Below are 15,826 nucleotides of genomic sequence, written 5' to 3'. Positions count from 1 at the left end.
CTGGAAAGCGAATGTCCTGTGTGGGGCTGGGGGCAGAGGCTGAGGCAGAGAAACACCGCAGGCTTCAGAGCTACAGAGACACCAGGAATCCCTGCCCTTCCAGGCAGAGCCGCGGACCGGTTATGTGAAGAGTTTGGGCCACAGCCCCCTTGACTACAGAATACAGATGCCCATCTTGCTGGGCTTTTGCCACGGTAAGAAAGAAACTATGTAAAAGCATCCGGCACAATTCCCAACACACAGACCAGCTAAGTGAGAGGGACCGCTGTTACCTGCGTGTGTCTCTCTGGGTGATAGATGCCTTACAGTCATAGGTGAAAAGAAAGTCAGAACCTTAGCAACAAGATCATATTTTACTTTTTACAATGAAGTTTGTCTACATTGAGTCTCTGGAGGATGCTGGAATGCCATAAACTGATAAAATGCTGAAAACTCTCACAGTACTGTGCAGAGAAGTACATGATGAGAGAAGGTTTACAAAATGCAACCATGAAAGCTGGTGTGAAGCACACACCCGGGGGGCATCTCCGAGACTGAGCGACGCTGTGGAAGAGACTGCACGTATCAACAAGCAGTGCGTCACGTCTGCGGAGGACTACCCAGGAGCGTCCATCCTATGCCACTAGCAGGCTGCTATGCAATTTGCAAAATGACTGTGCTCTGGAAGCATCCGTTTGTTTACTACATAAAAAGAGATGAGGATCTAAGTGTCTGACCAAGCACCCACCGAAAACAAGCCTGGGCTTCTTCCAGATATAAAGCAGACCGTGACTCACAAGCTATGGTTTTCAATCTAATAGCAAAAAGATGTCTTGAAAGGAGCACAAAAATACGCCAGAGAAACCTCAGTCAAAATATACATGACAAAGGCAGACACTGATGTACTGATACTTCCTACCATCATATTAGTTATGGCTCTCTGTAACCAAATGCCTCAGGACCCTGTGTTCATCCCTACCTGTGTTAGCCAGCTAAATAAACGGGAGGCTCTTAGGAGGTGTTCATCACTCCCATTTTACGGAGGAGAGAACACAGCTCAGGGAGGTTACAAACGAGCCCAGAGGTGGAGTCTGTAAGTGTAGGAGCTCGAGCTCAAACACACGTGTGCCTGACTCCAAAGAGGTGAGGGTTTTGTTTTTTAAACTCGTGTCTTCCTCCTCCCCAATCAAGAATTCTTTCATGAGCAATCATTTATTACTTATTTTCTGTTACCTCATGAGGTTTTTTTTTTTTTTTTCTTTCAGTACAAAGCATTGTATGCATTTTAAAGTGGCAAAGTCTGAGTCAAACTAGACTGTGGCTTTATGTGTCCCTGATGCTTGGATGCCAGGACATTCCCCGACATCAAGACCCCAAGGCCCCTGTGGGAAAAGATGCGGGTGCAGATCCTTAAGACGCACTGTGCTGGGGCTCCAGTGGGGTCCCACCTCAGGGGCGCGGGTGGTCAGGAAGGCATCCCAGAGATGGAAAGCTGGCCAGAGGGACAAGACGTCCCAGCAAAGGAGCGTCTACCACACAAAGGGCAGGAGGAGGGAGGGGGGCTGTTGAGAGCCGCAGAATGTTCCAGGCCTTTCGTTTTCCACTGTGTCGTCCAAGTCTTTGAAACCCGGTCCAAAGGCAGAGGCAGCACTGCTGATCTGCTAAGGTACCTCCGCTGTGCCAGAATTTTTCTGCCAAGGAGAAGGGGGCCACACAGACACCTCTGCCTGATGTAAAGTCTGCAGCAAGCCTGAATTTCATCTGTTTTCTCCCTTGGAGGCCTGCTGGCTACTGATGATGCTAACAGCTGAAAGAAACCTCCAGAAACTGTGCTCAAAGGTGCTTGAGTAGCTTCTGCTCACCAAGATCCACTGTTTACAAACAGTCCATGCAGGCAGGTCCAAACAACTGTGGTGGGACCCCCACGAACAGTGTTCAAACAGCAAGGACCCTGGAATCCCCGCCCTGGGTTGGGATGCCAGCGAACCCGCCTGCCAGATGTGTGACTGGAGCCGGAGCTGTGCCTCTCTGAGCCCCCGTCCTCCACGGTGTGGAATGAGACAAGCCTGGCGGACAGAAAAGGGTGCCTCTGCAGTCGGTGCCCCAGGGTCCGCAGTGCTCCGGCATGGTGCCCGCACACGCACCACGTGTTCTGCCCGGCATCCCCTCGGCCTCCATCACTGCGGGTCTGCTTACATTCCTTCTCCATTAGAAGGCAGGCTCTTTGAAAGCAAGAACTGTTTATCTCTCCAGTCCCTGTGCCTGTGAGTGCTGGTAGAATGCAAGGGATTAACAACGCCGCAGGGAAAGGCAGATGCCAACAACTGGGGAGCCGAGCGCTCACACACACGACAAGCCGACACCCGCATGGACACGGACACTCGGCAGCCGTGCAGAGGAGGGGAGACCCAGGGCGGCGCGGACCTCAGGTCACTGCCAAAGAGCAGCTGGACGACGTGGCATCCCAGGCATCTCCGCAGGCGGGGAGGGCAAGCCCTTCCTCACAGAGCTGTCCTCAGGGAGGCAGGAGCCACCGCCTGGCACAGCAGGCATGACAAGGATGCTTCCTGCATCACCCCCCGCCCCCCGGCCATGCCACCAGGGGCTGGAAACCTGAGCAGGCCACCCAGCCGGCCCCGTGGTGAACGTGCTGGCCGCGACGCTGCTCCAGACTGCAGGAATGTGACTTTACCCAAAGCAGGGGAGTCCAGAGTATGAAGGTTGCTTTTGTAAAATTTTTAGAGGAAAACAAAATGCAGACGTACTTTCTACCAAAAGAAAACCCCCAGAAAACAAAACCCAACTCTCATCTCTGTGTTCTCTTTGTCCTCGGCTCTTGACAGACCACAGGATCTGCCGTCTCCTGGACTAAAGCTCCCCTGAGCTCCGACCCCTCGGCTTTGCTGAAGGCCAGGTGCAGCCCCACGGTCAGCCCTGCTCCAGGTAACCTCAGTGCTCTGCTCCCTGGCTGTCCTTGGGCCTTTCTGGGGAGAAGACACCATTCTCTCCTCGGCAGGGAGGGCGCTCTCCTCACCCTCGGGCTTCTAAACGAGCTGCAGGAGACGCCGTGTGTGTAGGACAAGGTCTCTCTTCTCCTAAGCCGCGGAGAAGCAAGTATGAGCGTTTCACCAAACCACACCTTCATCACCAAGAGCTCCCAGGGAAGGCCAGACAGAGCCGGCTGTGGTGGGCAGGGTTAACATATGGAAATCAGAGTCAGGGACACAAAGGGGTCCTCTGTTTCATCCACCCAACAGATATTCATTTACTCTACAGCAAAAGTCCAGGAGGCCGGAAATGCAGAAGCAACAGATAAACCTTGGGGTGAACTCTTCCTGAAAGTAGAATGAGTGTGTTTCGTGCGCAGTTGTGTGGGATCTGTGTGTTGTGTGCATGTGAATTTAAGAAGGCACGTGAGAGAAGGAGATGCAAGGATATGATGAGTTTGAGGGTCTGAGGGTGTGACAATGGGAGTACATGGGCAACTGCTCAGAAGAGGTGGTACCTGAGGGCTAATTCTAACAGAGGGGTACTCTGTTCACCCAGTCTCGTTAGGTTCAGCCGTCTAGATTTTCCAAAGGACTGAAGATTATTCCATCAAATGGAGAAACCAAGACTTTTGTTTGTCTTTTATCTCATGAATAAGAAGGGGCTGGGGAGACTGAGAATGCCCATTTGGGTGTCTTGCCATCAACGGGGCAGGGTTCCAGGACCCTGACTGCAGCAGGATGCGGACAGGTCTGCAAGAGAACAGGGAGGTCGGCTTTGAGATTCAGAATCAAGTGCACAAAACAAGGAGAGAGAAAGAGGGACCCAAGTGTCCTTCCTGGATAGGAAGGTACTGAGATCTGGGGGCGTGAGAAGGAAGCCCAGTGCCCGTGACCCAGGAATGGCCTGCAAATGCCTCCCAGCAGCCCTTCAGTTCTTTGTTATGTTTGTCAGCAAAGCTGATACCAGGAGTCAGCACTTTCTTCTTCATGGTTAACGCACAGGCATCAGGTTTTAATGCAAAAACCAAATGCACCGGAGTCAAGGCACACCCAGTGAACGTTCTAGAGCAGCTGGTCCCGTCTTTCTGAGCTGCAGTGTCCCTTTTAGGAGATGGAGAATCCTGCCCACTTGGCAGGGTCTTATGGGAAGTGCGGCCATGTCGCAAGGCACGGGGTAGACCACCGGCAATCAGAGAAGCTGTTCTTTCACCCACAAGGGGAAGTTTTAGAGGGACCCTAAATCCAGACGTAAAAATGAAAACCACACCTGCGGAGCCTGTGAGCAGCGCCCCACCTCGCCGGCCCCAAGAACAGGAGCAATGACGGTCACACAGCCAAGGAGGCCAGAGGGTTCCCTGGGAACACACACAAGTTACCGAGAGAGATGCCCTCGCTCTACCTGTGGACAGCGCGGGGTGAGGACGTGCCGTCTGCAGCTGCTACCATTTTGTTACCATCGCTGGGAGCCCCAGCTCTGCAGGCTTCCTGGGTCACGGGCAGGATCCTCATGCCACCGGAAGCTCTTAATGCCTACACAAAGGCAGTGCCAGTGGGACTGGCAAGTGACAGTGTCCGTGCAGTCTGAGAGCTCAGAGACTAAAGAGTCCCACTTTCCTCCCCTGGCCAAGGGCACCAGAGAAGACGGGGAAAGGGACTCGCCCAGGGCCTCCCATTGTTAACGGTGGGGCGGACCCCAGGACTAGTCAACACTTGTGAATTACAGCCAAGTGCCCTTCCTGCAGTGTCCAAACTGTGGCTGTCTATGCAAACAATGCCCTGCTGAGAAGCTGGTCTCACTGGAAGATTCATGCACTTTCTAGGCCCAAAGCTTTCTGCTCCTTGCACATCTCTGGCCTCATGCGGGAGGTGGATGACCCAAGCTGCCCTGCTCTCTGCACGTCACCATCCAAGCACAGCTGCACATTCGCATCTTTCTGGCCTGATGCCCTTCTAGTCCCTGCCAGTTATGTCACTGTGGGAACCCCCCATGACACCCCGTCCTTTGCATGCCCTTCCTGATGGGGCTCTATCCATCACGCTTTCTTCAAACGACCCCCTGAAGCCTGCCGGGTGAGTTCCCTTCTCTGTGTCGTCACATACCTCTGTTTATACTGCGATTACAAGTCTTTCCTTCCCAATGACAGCAACCCAGACCTCTCTCTCGCCTACACATGGGACCAGGAGAGCAGAGACTGGAAGCTTTCATCTCCCCCAGGTACCCAGGGCACCTGGCACAGGCTGGCGCTTGACAAGGACTGAAGAATGGAAGTGACCAAGCACCCACTTTGTGCAAAGCTGATGGGGATGTTAAGGTGTGCAAGTCAAGGTCCATCTCCTCACGTGCTGGATTTCTGGATGAGAAAACATAACTAAGGGAAAGAGTCAGAAGTTCTGGGTCTCGGAAAACAGACATTTCCACCTCCCTGATCCCTGGGGCGTGTTATTTTGAGGGGGGAACCACAGCACCCCACGTCTTTGAGCCTCAAGTCCCCCCAACCTTTGGAACAAGAAGATCCCCTCCAGTGCTGCGAGCTGTCACACTGACCCTGCTTTGTCAGCAGTGAAACACCATAAACGTTCTATGTTACAGGATGCTGCAAGTATAGGGGAGACCACAATGGCCTTGATGGGCTTCATTTTAGCTTAAAATGTCATACATGTTAGCTTCTGGTCCACGGGGCGTCTCCCAGGCCACCAGAAACACAGGCTGACGAAATGGAGGTGGGATTGGCTCTCAGTGCAGGATCTCATTGTAAGGACATATACTGACATAAACGACAACAACCCTTTCTCTCCTCCCAGTACTTTTGCACAGAAACTGATGGTCATACTTGAAGATTTCACATTTTTGCACACAAACGTTCAAGTTTACGTCTATCTCTTTAAGTTTCGTTTTCACACTCATCCAAAACTTGACCATTTGAGCTACCTGGTGGGCGTCACATCTCCAAACCCCTGGAGCTTAGCATCATACCTGAAATGTGCACGGGGCTGGGAGGGTCCCTCCAGCCACTGAGACCCTTGGACCAGTGCATCCCTCTCCTACCTGTGTCACGCCCCACCGGCCCCGTGCACAGGCTCTCCATGACCTTTGAACTCACCCTAAAGCCACCAGGCGCCCTGTAAACAAGGGAAATCCCCCAGAACAGGTGTCATGGTCACGCCACGTTAGTACGTGGTAGGCACACGCTTCCGGTGCTCGAGGAATCTGGGGAGATGCAGGTTAAATCAACAGCTGTCCCTCGTGTGGGTTCCTCGGGGCTTTCTCTGTGCTCTTGGGCACCCAGAGCGTCCCAGGGGTAAGGGTACAGAGAGGGACATGGCATGCTGCGTTTAGTAAATCCACTGAAACACACAGATTGTCTGAGTGCATCTTTGAGGACAAGTGTTCCTCAGGACACACGCTTGGGGAAAGCTGCCCAGAGCTCCCTCGAATCCCTGCGGTTCTAAGTCCCAGTTCAGAAGCGAGATGGAGAGGATCTGAGCCTCCACGTGGCAACTCCTTCACACGTCCTTCCTGAACCTTAGGGTAAACTCCGTTCAGCTCCATTATACAGATGAGGCACAAAAGGGAAGCTGAGGTCAGAAACAGCCTGCGTTTCAGTGCCCTGACGCCTGACCCCAAACACCAGGCTTTCCCCTCGAGCCCCTTCCTCCTTGAGGTCAATCTACCTCAGACCTAAAGCCCATAATTCTCTAGTAGTGTTTTATTTGAAGAGTGCCCCCTTTCAGCTTTGCAGTTGTCTCTCTTCACTCTTTCCTACCTTCCCAGGTCTGTCCCCAGGAAGAAGACAATGGCAGTTCTGCTGGCTGGGGGGCCCTGAGGCCTAAACAGAGGGGACAGCAGGTGACGGAAGCCCTAGGGGACATGGGCGCCTTCCCCCAGTCTGCGACACGCAGGTGTTTCCTGTGCTTCACGGTGCAGGGAGCTGCGGACACAAGTAAGCCTGCCTCAACATCTTAATTTTTAATAAATGGCTGTGAGAAAACAATCACAGCTGTCACCTGTTTCTCAGCACTCCCAGCAAACCCCTCTTTGAGAAAACAATGTCATTTTCCTCTATTCACAGTCCCTGACTTAAATTAAATGTTTGATCTGAATTAGACTTGCCTATTTATTTTCACTACTATGCTCTAGAAATAGGAAACTAAAACAACGACAACAAATGAAAGGCTGGGTAAAACCATGCCAGGGTGAATGGGCGACCTCACAGTGGAAGAAAAGAAGTCGTGGGCCCGTGAGGCCCTCCCCACACGACGCAGGCAGGGGACACGAGTGGCAGCAAGCTCGCCTACAGGCACACCTGCAGAGGGGAGTCGAGCCAATTGGTTGAGATTGCGGGAAAGTCCCCTTCAGGCAAATGGGAGGCAATTCTTGCATAAAGATAACTCTTTCATCCATCCCCACGCTGGACCATCTCATCCTCCAGAAATGAAAACGAGTCCAATTCTCTGTGTTCATTGGCTGCACGTCTGTCTTTCCACCCACCTCCCCCCAGGGCTCTCTCCCTCCCATCCTTCCCCAGCTCAGAAAAAGCCCAAAGCAACTTCCGGTGGTCCAGGTTGAAGTTACTTTCCTGGGGCTTTAATGTGGCACATTTCTCAGCTGCTAAGCACACGGCTGAGGCCGACTCTGTGCGGTTCAACCCAGCTGCCTCTCCCAATTATCTGTCGTGGGCCCCGCTGCAAACCAGGCATTTGGGGGCAGACCTGTGCCCTCAGGAAGCCAGTGTCTAACATAAAGGGAAGTCAGAGACCCAGACTTAAACGATTGAAAGCTCCGTCTCATCTGTAAAATGCAGATGATGCTATTGAATGCACATAGGTCCCAAACAGATAAGGTCTGTAAAACAGAGACAAACAGAATAAGGTCTGTAAAATAGGGGCAGGAAGAAAGAAGTCTCTGAAAATCAGGAGGAGGCTGTCGGAGACAGAACCCAGTCCAGACATCTGAACCATACATGGGAAGGCCGTCCCTATAGTCCATTTATAACAGTAGTCAAATTCAGAAACTTTTTTAGTTTTTCACAGTTTAAAGGAAAATTGTTTTTTCCGGACTTTTCTTTTTTCTTTTTTTCTTTTTTTTGTATTTCTTGAATGGGAAGAAAAACCAAGCAAAATTAAACGAGACAAACTGAAAACAAACCCTACACCCTTATTCTTCTCTTCTGATAGGTAAAATGCTGGGTCTGAGAGAGGCCTGATGGGAACAGAAGCCCCTACAGGCATTAAGAGCAGGCCATTTGGCCCACGGTGACGCTGGCTGCATCTTCAGGAAATTCAAATGTGATTTCAAGACGCAGCCTCTCCAGCTTAGCACTAAAGCAGTGACGGCTGACACGGAGAGCTGACTATTCTACCGTACACACTCACCAGGCCAGCACCCCTGCAATCTCAGTCATATCACTGTTCAATCAAATTTAAAGGGAGCTGTGGTGAAGCTTTGCCTTTCCAGAAAGGAGCGCACATGTCATGCTCAGGGTTTCTCAACTGTGTTCCCAGCTCCTAAGATTCTGTTTAACTGATTACTTTTGCACCACGAGCGCCTGCAATCGAACCTGCTTGGGGAGCCTGACTGATTTGGAGGGGAATCCCTCCGATAACTGGGTAAAAGTGAGGGCAAAGGGCTGCATGGTGTCTCCAAAAACAAAAGTGAAAAAGGCTCATCCTGAAATTCTTTTAAACTGGCGTTTTCTGCAAGACCCACCAGGGTACAGAAGATGCATTGGCACTGGGCAATGGTCGTCATCTTCTCCACTGGGTACTCCCCGAGACACAGCTTGCAGGACACCAGCGGGTCCAGGGCCAGGTCCCAGGTGGGCCGGCACCGTGCTGTGGTCATGGCAGAGCAGTCTGAAACGAGAGAAGCACAAGCCATCAGACACCTGTGGCCTCCACCAGAACCGAGGCAGGGGTCACTCCTGGCTGAAACTGGGGCTCTGGGGGTGGCCAAGTGAACACTGAGGGGCCCGGGGTTTTAGAGTCCTCGTCTGGGTCCTCTGAGAAGTTTTAGCCAGAGGTCCCCGATATGAGCCTGTGGGTGATTCCCTTCCCGTATTGATGGTAATACTCAAAACGGCGAGTGATCTACCCGTCGGCATCCTTCCCTCCACCCCTCCGATGGGTACTGAGGAAGACACCGTCCACTAAACGAAGCACCCAGCTCAGGAGGGCAGAACCTTAGCAACCCGGCAAAGGAAGCTTTCGTTAAAATAGTTACTAATCAGATCAAAGTGTTCTCCAGTCTCTGCTGTAGGGATATCCCAGGGAAACCAGTTGGTGGAGTTCTGGCCTCTCTGTGCCCTCCCAGTAGAATGGTCCTTCCACACTGGTTTCTGTCCTCACCGCCCAGGTGTCACCTGACCTTCCAGAAGCAGCTCAAGCACCACTGCCTCCGAAGTCCTGGAAGACTGTCTAAAATGTAAGTCTCAGGGAGGCAAGGCCCTTTGGCAGATTTGTTCATTTATGTGGGTCAAGTGCATCCAACAGTGCCTGGTATGTGACAGACACTTCACAATCATCCACGGAACAGTCCTCACTTCCCCACCCTCCCCAACATTCTCTGTGCACATCCACCTCTGGTCTGTGTTCCCCTGATAACAGGCATCTTCCTACTGCTATGTTACACACCGATTTCCACTGCTTACTGCTCGAGGGAAACAGAGAAGGTGTGAGTATCCAGCTCTTAGCTCAGCTCTGACCCACGGTGGCCTCAATAATTTCCTGTTGATTGACTGAATTCTTGCATCCAGGGAAATGGCTCCTTGCTCCTAGCATACCCCCTGCGACTTGAGTTAAGCCTTACAACACTTATTTTGTACCTGTGGTGGGTAAGTATGTGCTTTATTCTACCAGCAGCCCCTTGCCCCCCAAACTCAGAACTGAGAAAGATTCAGTTAAAATTTCAGATAAAATCCACGGCCATCCAAACTCTCACTATCTGCTATCCAAATCTCAGGACCTAAACTGATTTAGAGAATTTGGTATCCTTCCCTATTGAACCCCTAACCTCACTCTCTAAACTGAGGCATGAAAAGACTTGGATAGCAAGACACACCTACATTCCCCCCGAGTTTGTGAGGCCACGAAAAGAGGGTTTGTCTTGTTCAACTCCACATGTACAGCAGAAGACTGTACGCATAACGACAAAGGTACACACATGAAGGGAAAGAAAACAAGACAAAGCAACACCAACCAACGCCCAGAACGTACACAGAACGGCTCTCGGATCCTGGAAAGTCTCAAAGATGTGAGACAGAGCTCCCCACCTTAGGGTCTTCGGATTCAACCCAGGAACATCCTTTGCCAAATAAAAAGCTAACTGATAACACAAGGCAGAGGGTAGGATTATGTGTGAAATCAGTGCTCAAGGCGCTCGGGAAAACTGGAAATCAGCCTGGGCTAGAATCTTCGGATAGAACTTCGCAGGGGAGATAAGGCTTGAGTTTTAAGGGGAGGTTACATTTCATACAGGTGAAAAGGGGGTGGATATCAAAATAAGAGAGAGAGGTATCCCAGCATCTTTCACCAGGCAACAGGGTGTGGAGGCAACACCATAGGGGCAGAAGGAACTCTGTTCCTCCAGGGCAAACAGAACACCCCTATCTAGTAGGGTGCTGGCTTACTTGGCCACTGTCAGCCTCAGTCTGCTCATGTATGTGATGGGGCCACAACCTCCATCTCCCAGGGCTGGTGCAGGATTAGCAGAGATCATATGAAGGACCTGACACACATGGCAATGCTCAGTAAACCTCGTCCCTTCCCCTGAGATGCCTCATTTGGCCATAGTTTATCCACCTGTAAGAAGGCCTTTGATGATACCAACCAGGGGCTGGGTGTGCAAGTTATTTCTGGGGTCAGGGAGCTGTCATGATACTTTTTTTTAGAAAAAAATTATATCCATTTCTCGTGTTTTGACAGTCACAGCTCACCGGGTATCACTAAGCAAATATTTACTTAGGACGAACCACTGTGGGTTCTACGCAGGGCGCTGGGGGCGGGGAAGGCACGTGTGAGCTGGGGAAGAGACTCTGCGATGGTCTTGGGAACGCACAGAGGAGGTAAGACACAGTGACACACGACCCAGGCGCATGAGTGCTGTCAGGGTGGCAGAGCAGCGGAGGAGACCCTGACCTATAAGAGCTCAAGAAGTGATGGGAGTTACTGAATTCCGGCGGGAATCGGCATTGGGAGTGAGGGCGGGAAATCCGAGGTCGGGGCAGGGAATGGACAGCAGCCTCCTCCCAGGACAGTTAGTATCTGTGGGCGACTTAGTCTAAAGTAAGTGCACTTTCCATTGTTAGAAAAGAACTCTGACACAAATTCAAGTAATTTTGGGGTGGGTTGGAGCCTTCTGGCTAATTTAAACAAACATGATCATTTGACCTTAATCCAAGGGCACCAGAACACTTAGGTGATTTGGGGGTCACTCAGCGATCTGGGGGTGCAGAGTGTACCAGAATCAAGTCTCCTCCTGTCCCTGAGTTCATTTTCATTTGGAACATCTCCCTGCATCTTGAATTTATGCTTATGATGATATTTTAAGTGTCCAGTGTTGCCTGGATCCTGGGCTCAGGTGCCAAGACTTTTTTCTGTATGTTTCTCGGCACCTTTGTTTGTTTTAATCCTTAATATCTCTTAAAGCTCACAGTACAGAGTGTCAACTGTGTTTTGATTAAGACTGTTAGCTAAGCCCTATCAGGGATCACAAAGCTTTACTGGAAGCGTTGAGAAACTGCCTAAGACTGGAAATGTCCCCAGGAGGACAGAGGTTGCTTAACTGGCTTTTCTGTCCTGGAGAGCTGGGGAAAGGCTGCAGTGGACACTGTCCAAAAGGTCTGGGGTCCAGATTCTGTAGGGCACTGAGCAGCAGATGACATGTCACCCAGCAGACCTGGGTCCACATTCCTGTTCTGCCACTTGGTCATGAGATTTTGGAGAAATTACTCAACCTCGAGGAACTTTAGTGTTTTTCTCTCTGTAAAACGTACACACCGTCACCTCCCAGGCACACTTGTGAAGAGTGAGTGAGATAGAATACGTTTAAAATTCCTGGTAAGTAAAGGTCATTAGGCTCTGTCGGGTTCAAGAGCTTGGACATTAACCCATATGAGCCAAGGGGAGGAGAAAAACTGAGAGATGGTAAGATGGACTTAGTCTTAGGAAGTTCACGCTGATGGCTGTCATCTTTGGAAGAAGCAAACACCAAAACCTCAGAAGCCTCCTGCTTTACCATCTGCTGTGCAGGTTGCTCCAAGGCTGGACATCACCCCAAATGGCAGAAATCAGGGACTTAACCTTTTGACATAGTCCTTGAAGCCCACGGCCCTGACCCCACTCACTGCCTTTCACCCTGGACCACTGGTCCCATCCTGGCTAGTTCCTCCCCAGACAATTCTCTCTCCCCCAGCTTCTGAGCTTGGCTCCTTTCTTGTTTATATTGACCCTCAGTTCAACTTGCAAGGCTTGACCTCTCACTTCCTCTCTTCCTGGACCATGATTTCCACTTGACCTGAGACAGTGTGGCCTCCACTGCCCTGGGCACAGGTTAGCCGTAGCCTCTCACCTCCCAGCCCCATGATTCAGCCTTGAAGCAGGTCAGACACGGTCTCCTGGCATCTTGTCAGTATTCTTTCCTACACAGTAGACACTCTCTAAGGTGAGCTCACAATCATGATTCAATGGGAACAACAATTGGACATATTTTACCAAAAAAAAAAAAAAAGGGGATACATTGTCTAAGCCCATCACGACCTTCCCGACACACAGGATGGGCTGAATATGATTTTGCAAACATTGAACAGCTGCAAACTTGAAACAGGAATTTGCAAAGAAAATCACAATGCACAATAAGAGAAAAAAAGTGTTTGTTTTCCTAATGTGCATGTCAAGTAGAATGAAACAACAAACTATTTTAAGAACATCTGGTCAATTATAAGCATTATTCAATCTAAGCAACTCAAAATGTTTATAAGGCAAGTTACTTATTAAGCACGACTGCAGAGGGTGCATTGTGATGAGAGGTATACTCTGTGATGAGAGGTATACTCTGCATTATGCAGAGGGTGCATTGTGATGAGAGGTATACAAAGATGAGAAAGAGCTAGAAGGGAAGAAAACCCATTGAGGGAGATAGTCTTAAAAGTACGATGTGGTTATTTGGCCAGGACCATCGCACCTGGGCTCTGGGGCTGTGGATTCTGAAGGTCCCTACTCACCCACTGTCACCCCTTCAAGGCAAAGTAGGGGAAGGGAAAATCAAATTGGTGTCAGCCAATCACTACCCAACTTTTACTCTCAGGACTGCCCTAAAGCCGGCAGAGGCATGTTGGTGGTTCTTCCCCAGCCGAGGGGGCAGGGGGAGTCACAGCCATCTGAGTTTTCACTAGCCTTTCAGGGAATTCCCATATGCAGTGAAGTCTAAGAACCACTGGGCTACATGATTCCACAGGATAGCATCTCCCCCGAGGACCCTCCCACCCTGAAGCCCATAGGGGCTTAAGCCCAACACATGATCACCTCTCAAAAATGCTACACTGCGCAGCCTGTGTCTGCCAGGCACGGGGTTAGACTCTGCATATTAGCCTCCTTTATTCTTTGCTATGACTCCCTCCGGGGAAGCGTGGCCTTTCCACATCTGCCATGTGTGTTAGTTTGTCCCCCAAATTGAAAAGCAGTGTTTTCTACCCTGCTGGACAGTGCTGGTCACAGGCAGACAGCCCATTACATACACATATATGTGCATCAGGCATTATGTGAACCAATTTTATACATTATTTCATGTATCCGCACAGTGACTTTGAGGCTTTAGTAGTTGTTATTATTCCAATTTCAACAACGAGGAAAGCAAGACACAGAGAAGGCACGTAACCAGCCTGCGAGACGTCCTTTGTATATCCTATGGATTGCATGAGAAGGGAGCCTTCTGGGTCTGTAGACAAACTAATTCCAGTTCTGCCACAGAGCTTCCCGGGCCTCACCTGAGTGCTTCCATGTTGGTGGCGGGGTGGAAAGCTACAGCTTCACAGTTTGGAGCTGCCAGTCACAGCAGAAACATGAGAACGGTTGCTGGGTAGAAAACTGACTGCAGGGAGGTTGACTTATCCAAGTGTATGTGGTTCCATGAACCTTCAGGAAGGTGTCTGAGTGTCATCTCCTCCAGAGGAGACGATGCTGCTCCCAGGTATTCACGGAACTAACGTGAAAACATATTCACACGAACACCTGTGCATGGATATTTACAGCAGCTTTATGCATGACTGCCAAAACGTGGCCTCAACCAAAATGTCCTTCAGGAGGTGAACGGATAAATGACCTGTGTGTCATCCAGACAATGGAACATTTTTTCAGGGCTAACGGGAAATGAGCTATCGAGGCATGGAGAAACATGGAGGAACCTTCAATGCATGTTATTAAGTGAAAGAAGCCAATCTCTCTGAAAGGCCACAGACTGTCTGATTAAAACTATATGACATTCTGGAAAAGGTAAAATTATGGAGACTGTAGAAAGATCAGAGATTACCTGTCAGGGAGAAAAGGATAAACAGGCCGAGCACAGAGGATATTTTAGGACAGTGAAACTAATCAGTATGATTTGTAATGGTGGATGCATGTCATTATACATCTGCCAAAACCCACACCAAGTGTGAGCCCCAATGTCAATGGTGTGGGCAAAGTCATGTCCCCCACAAAGTTCCTATGTTGAAGCCCTAACCCTCAGTGATGACTGTATGTCCTTTCGAGGCAATGAAGGTTCAGTGGGGTCATAAGGGTGGGGTTCTAATCCAGCAAGGCTGTGGCCTTATGAGAGAGGAAGATCTCAGCATCGCCCTCTCTTTCTCCTACAGGTGAAGACTCAGGGAGAAGGTAGACACCTGCAAGCCACAAAGAGGGCTTTCACCAGCACCTGAGGAGAACCCAACCCTGCTGGCTTCCCGATCTTGGACTTGTAGCCTCTAGAACTATGAGAAAATACACTTCTGTGTTTTAAGTCACCCAGTCTATGGTGTTTCGTTATGGCAGCTGGGCTAATACAGCAAGCTATGGACTCTGGGTGGGAGGGATGTCTCAGTGTAGGTTCATCGCTGTAACACCCACACCTCTGGTGGGGATGGGATGTCAGCAGTGGTGGAGACCTCAAACTCTTCTATATGGTACCTCCCTATACAATCTGCATCAGCTTTCTAAATATAAGTCCAAATCTGTTAACCTAAAGCTAAATTTAAAACCAAATCTGTTCATCTAAACTGCCCTAAAATAAAAAGTTTATTTTAAAAAATTTGTTATTTTCATTTAAACCCGAATAAGCCTATTAACATGCAGAGTCAACTGGAATCTTTTAAGAATCTAAGATTTTAATCTAAGACCATGTTTTCCCCAAGCAGTATTATTTTTATTTTTTAACTTATTTTTTTTTCTATTGAAGTATAGCTGATTTACAATGTTGTGTTAGTTTCAGGTGTACAGCACAGTGATTCAGTTAAATTATATATATATATATTCTTTCTCAGATTCTTTTCCATTATAGGTTATTACAAGATATTGAGTATAGTAAACTGTGCTATACAGTAGGTCCTTGTTGATCGTCTATTTTACATATAGTAGTGTGTATCCATTAATTCCAACCTCCTAATTTATCTCTCCCCACTCCCCTTCCCCTCTGGTAACCATAAATTTGCTTTCTATGTCTGTAAGCCGATTTCTGTTTTGTAAAAAAGTTCATTTGTATCATTTTTTTTAGATTTGACTCCAAACAGTACTATTAAGTGTGATACTAAAAATCAGAAGAATACGGGATTAAATATAATTGGGCAGATTCGTGTGCTTATTTTTAACCATCAAACCCCGCGCGGTCTTCA

The 15,826-nt window shown here is 49.5% G+C and overlaps 1 protein-coding gene across 4 annotated transcripts in view; it reads right to left on the bottom strand.

The window, feature by feature from the left end:
* Nucleotides 1–15,826, bottom strand: part of RNF144A (ring finger protein 144A) — a 111,741-nt gene that overhangs the window by 26,749 nt on the left and 69,166 nt on the right. For all 4 annotated transcript variants that reach the window (XM_082851328.1, XM_082851327.1, XM_082851330.1 and 1 more), the window contains one exon: nt 8,677–8,822. In XM_082851328.1, the coding sequence (XP_082707454.1) occupies nt 8,677–8,811 (135 nt within the window). In that variant the 5' untranslated portion in view covers nt 8,812–8,822. The remainder of the gene's footprint in view (nt 1–8,676; nt 8,823–15,826) is intronic.

This window comes from Leucopleurus acutus, assembly GCF_964270905.1.
Source record: "Leucopleurus acutus genome assembly, chromosome: 12".
Classification (NCBI taxonomy): Eukaryota; Metazoa; Chordata; class Mammalia; order Artiodactyla; family Delphinidae; genus Leucopleurus; species Leucopleurus acutus.
This window is presented reverse-complemented; position numbering and strand designations above follow the sequence as displayed.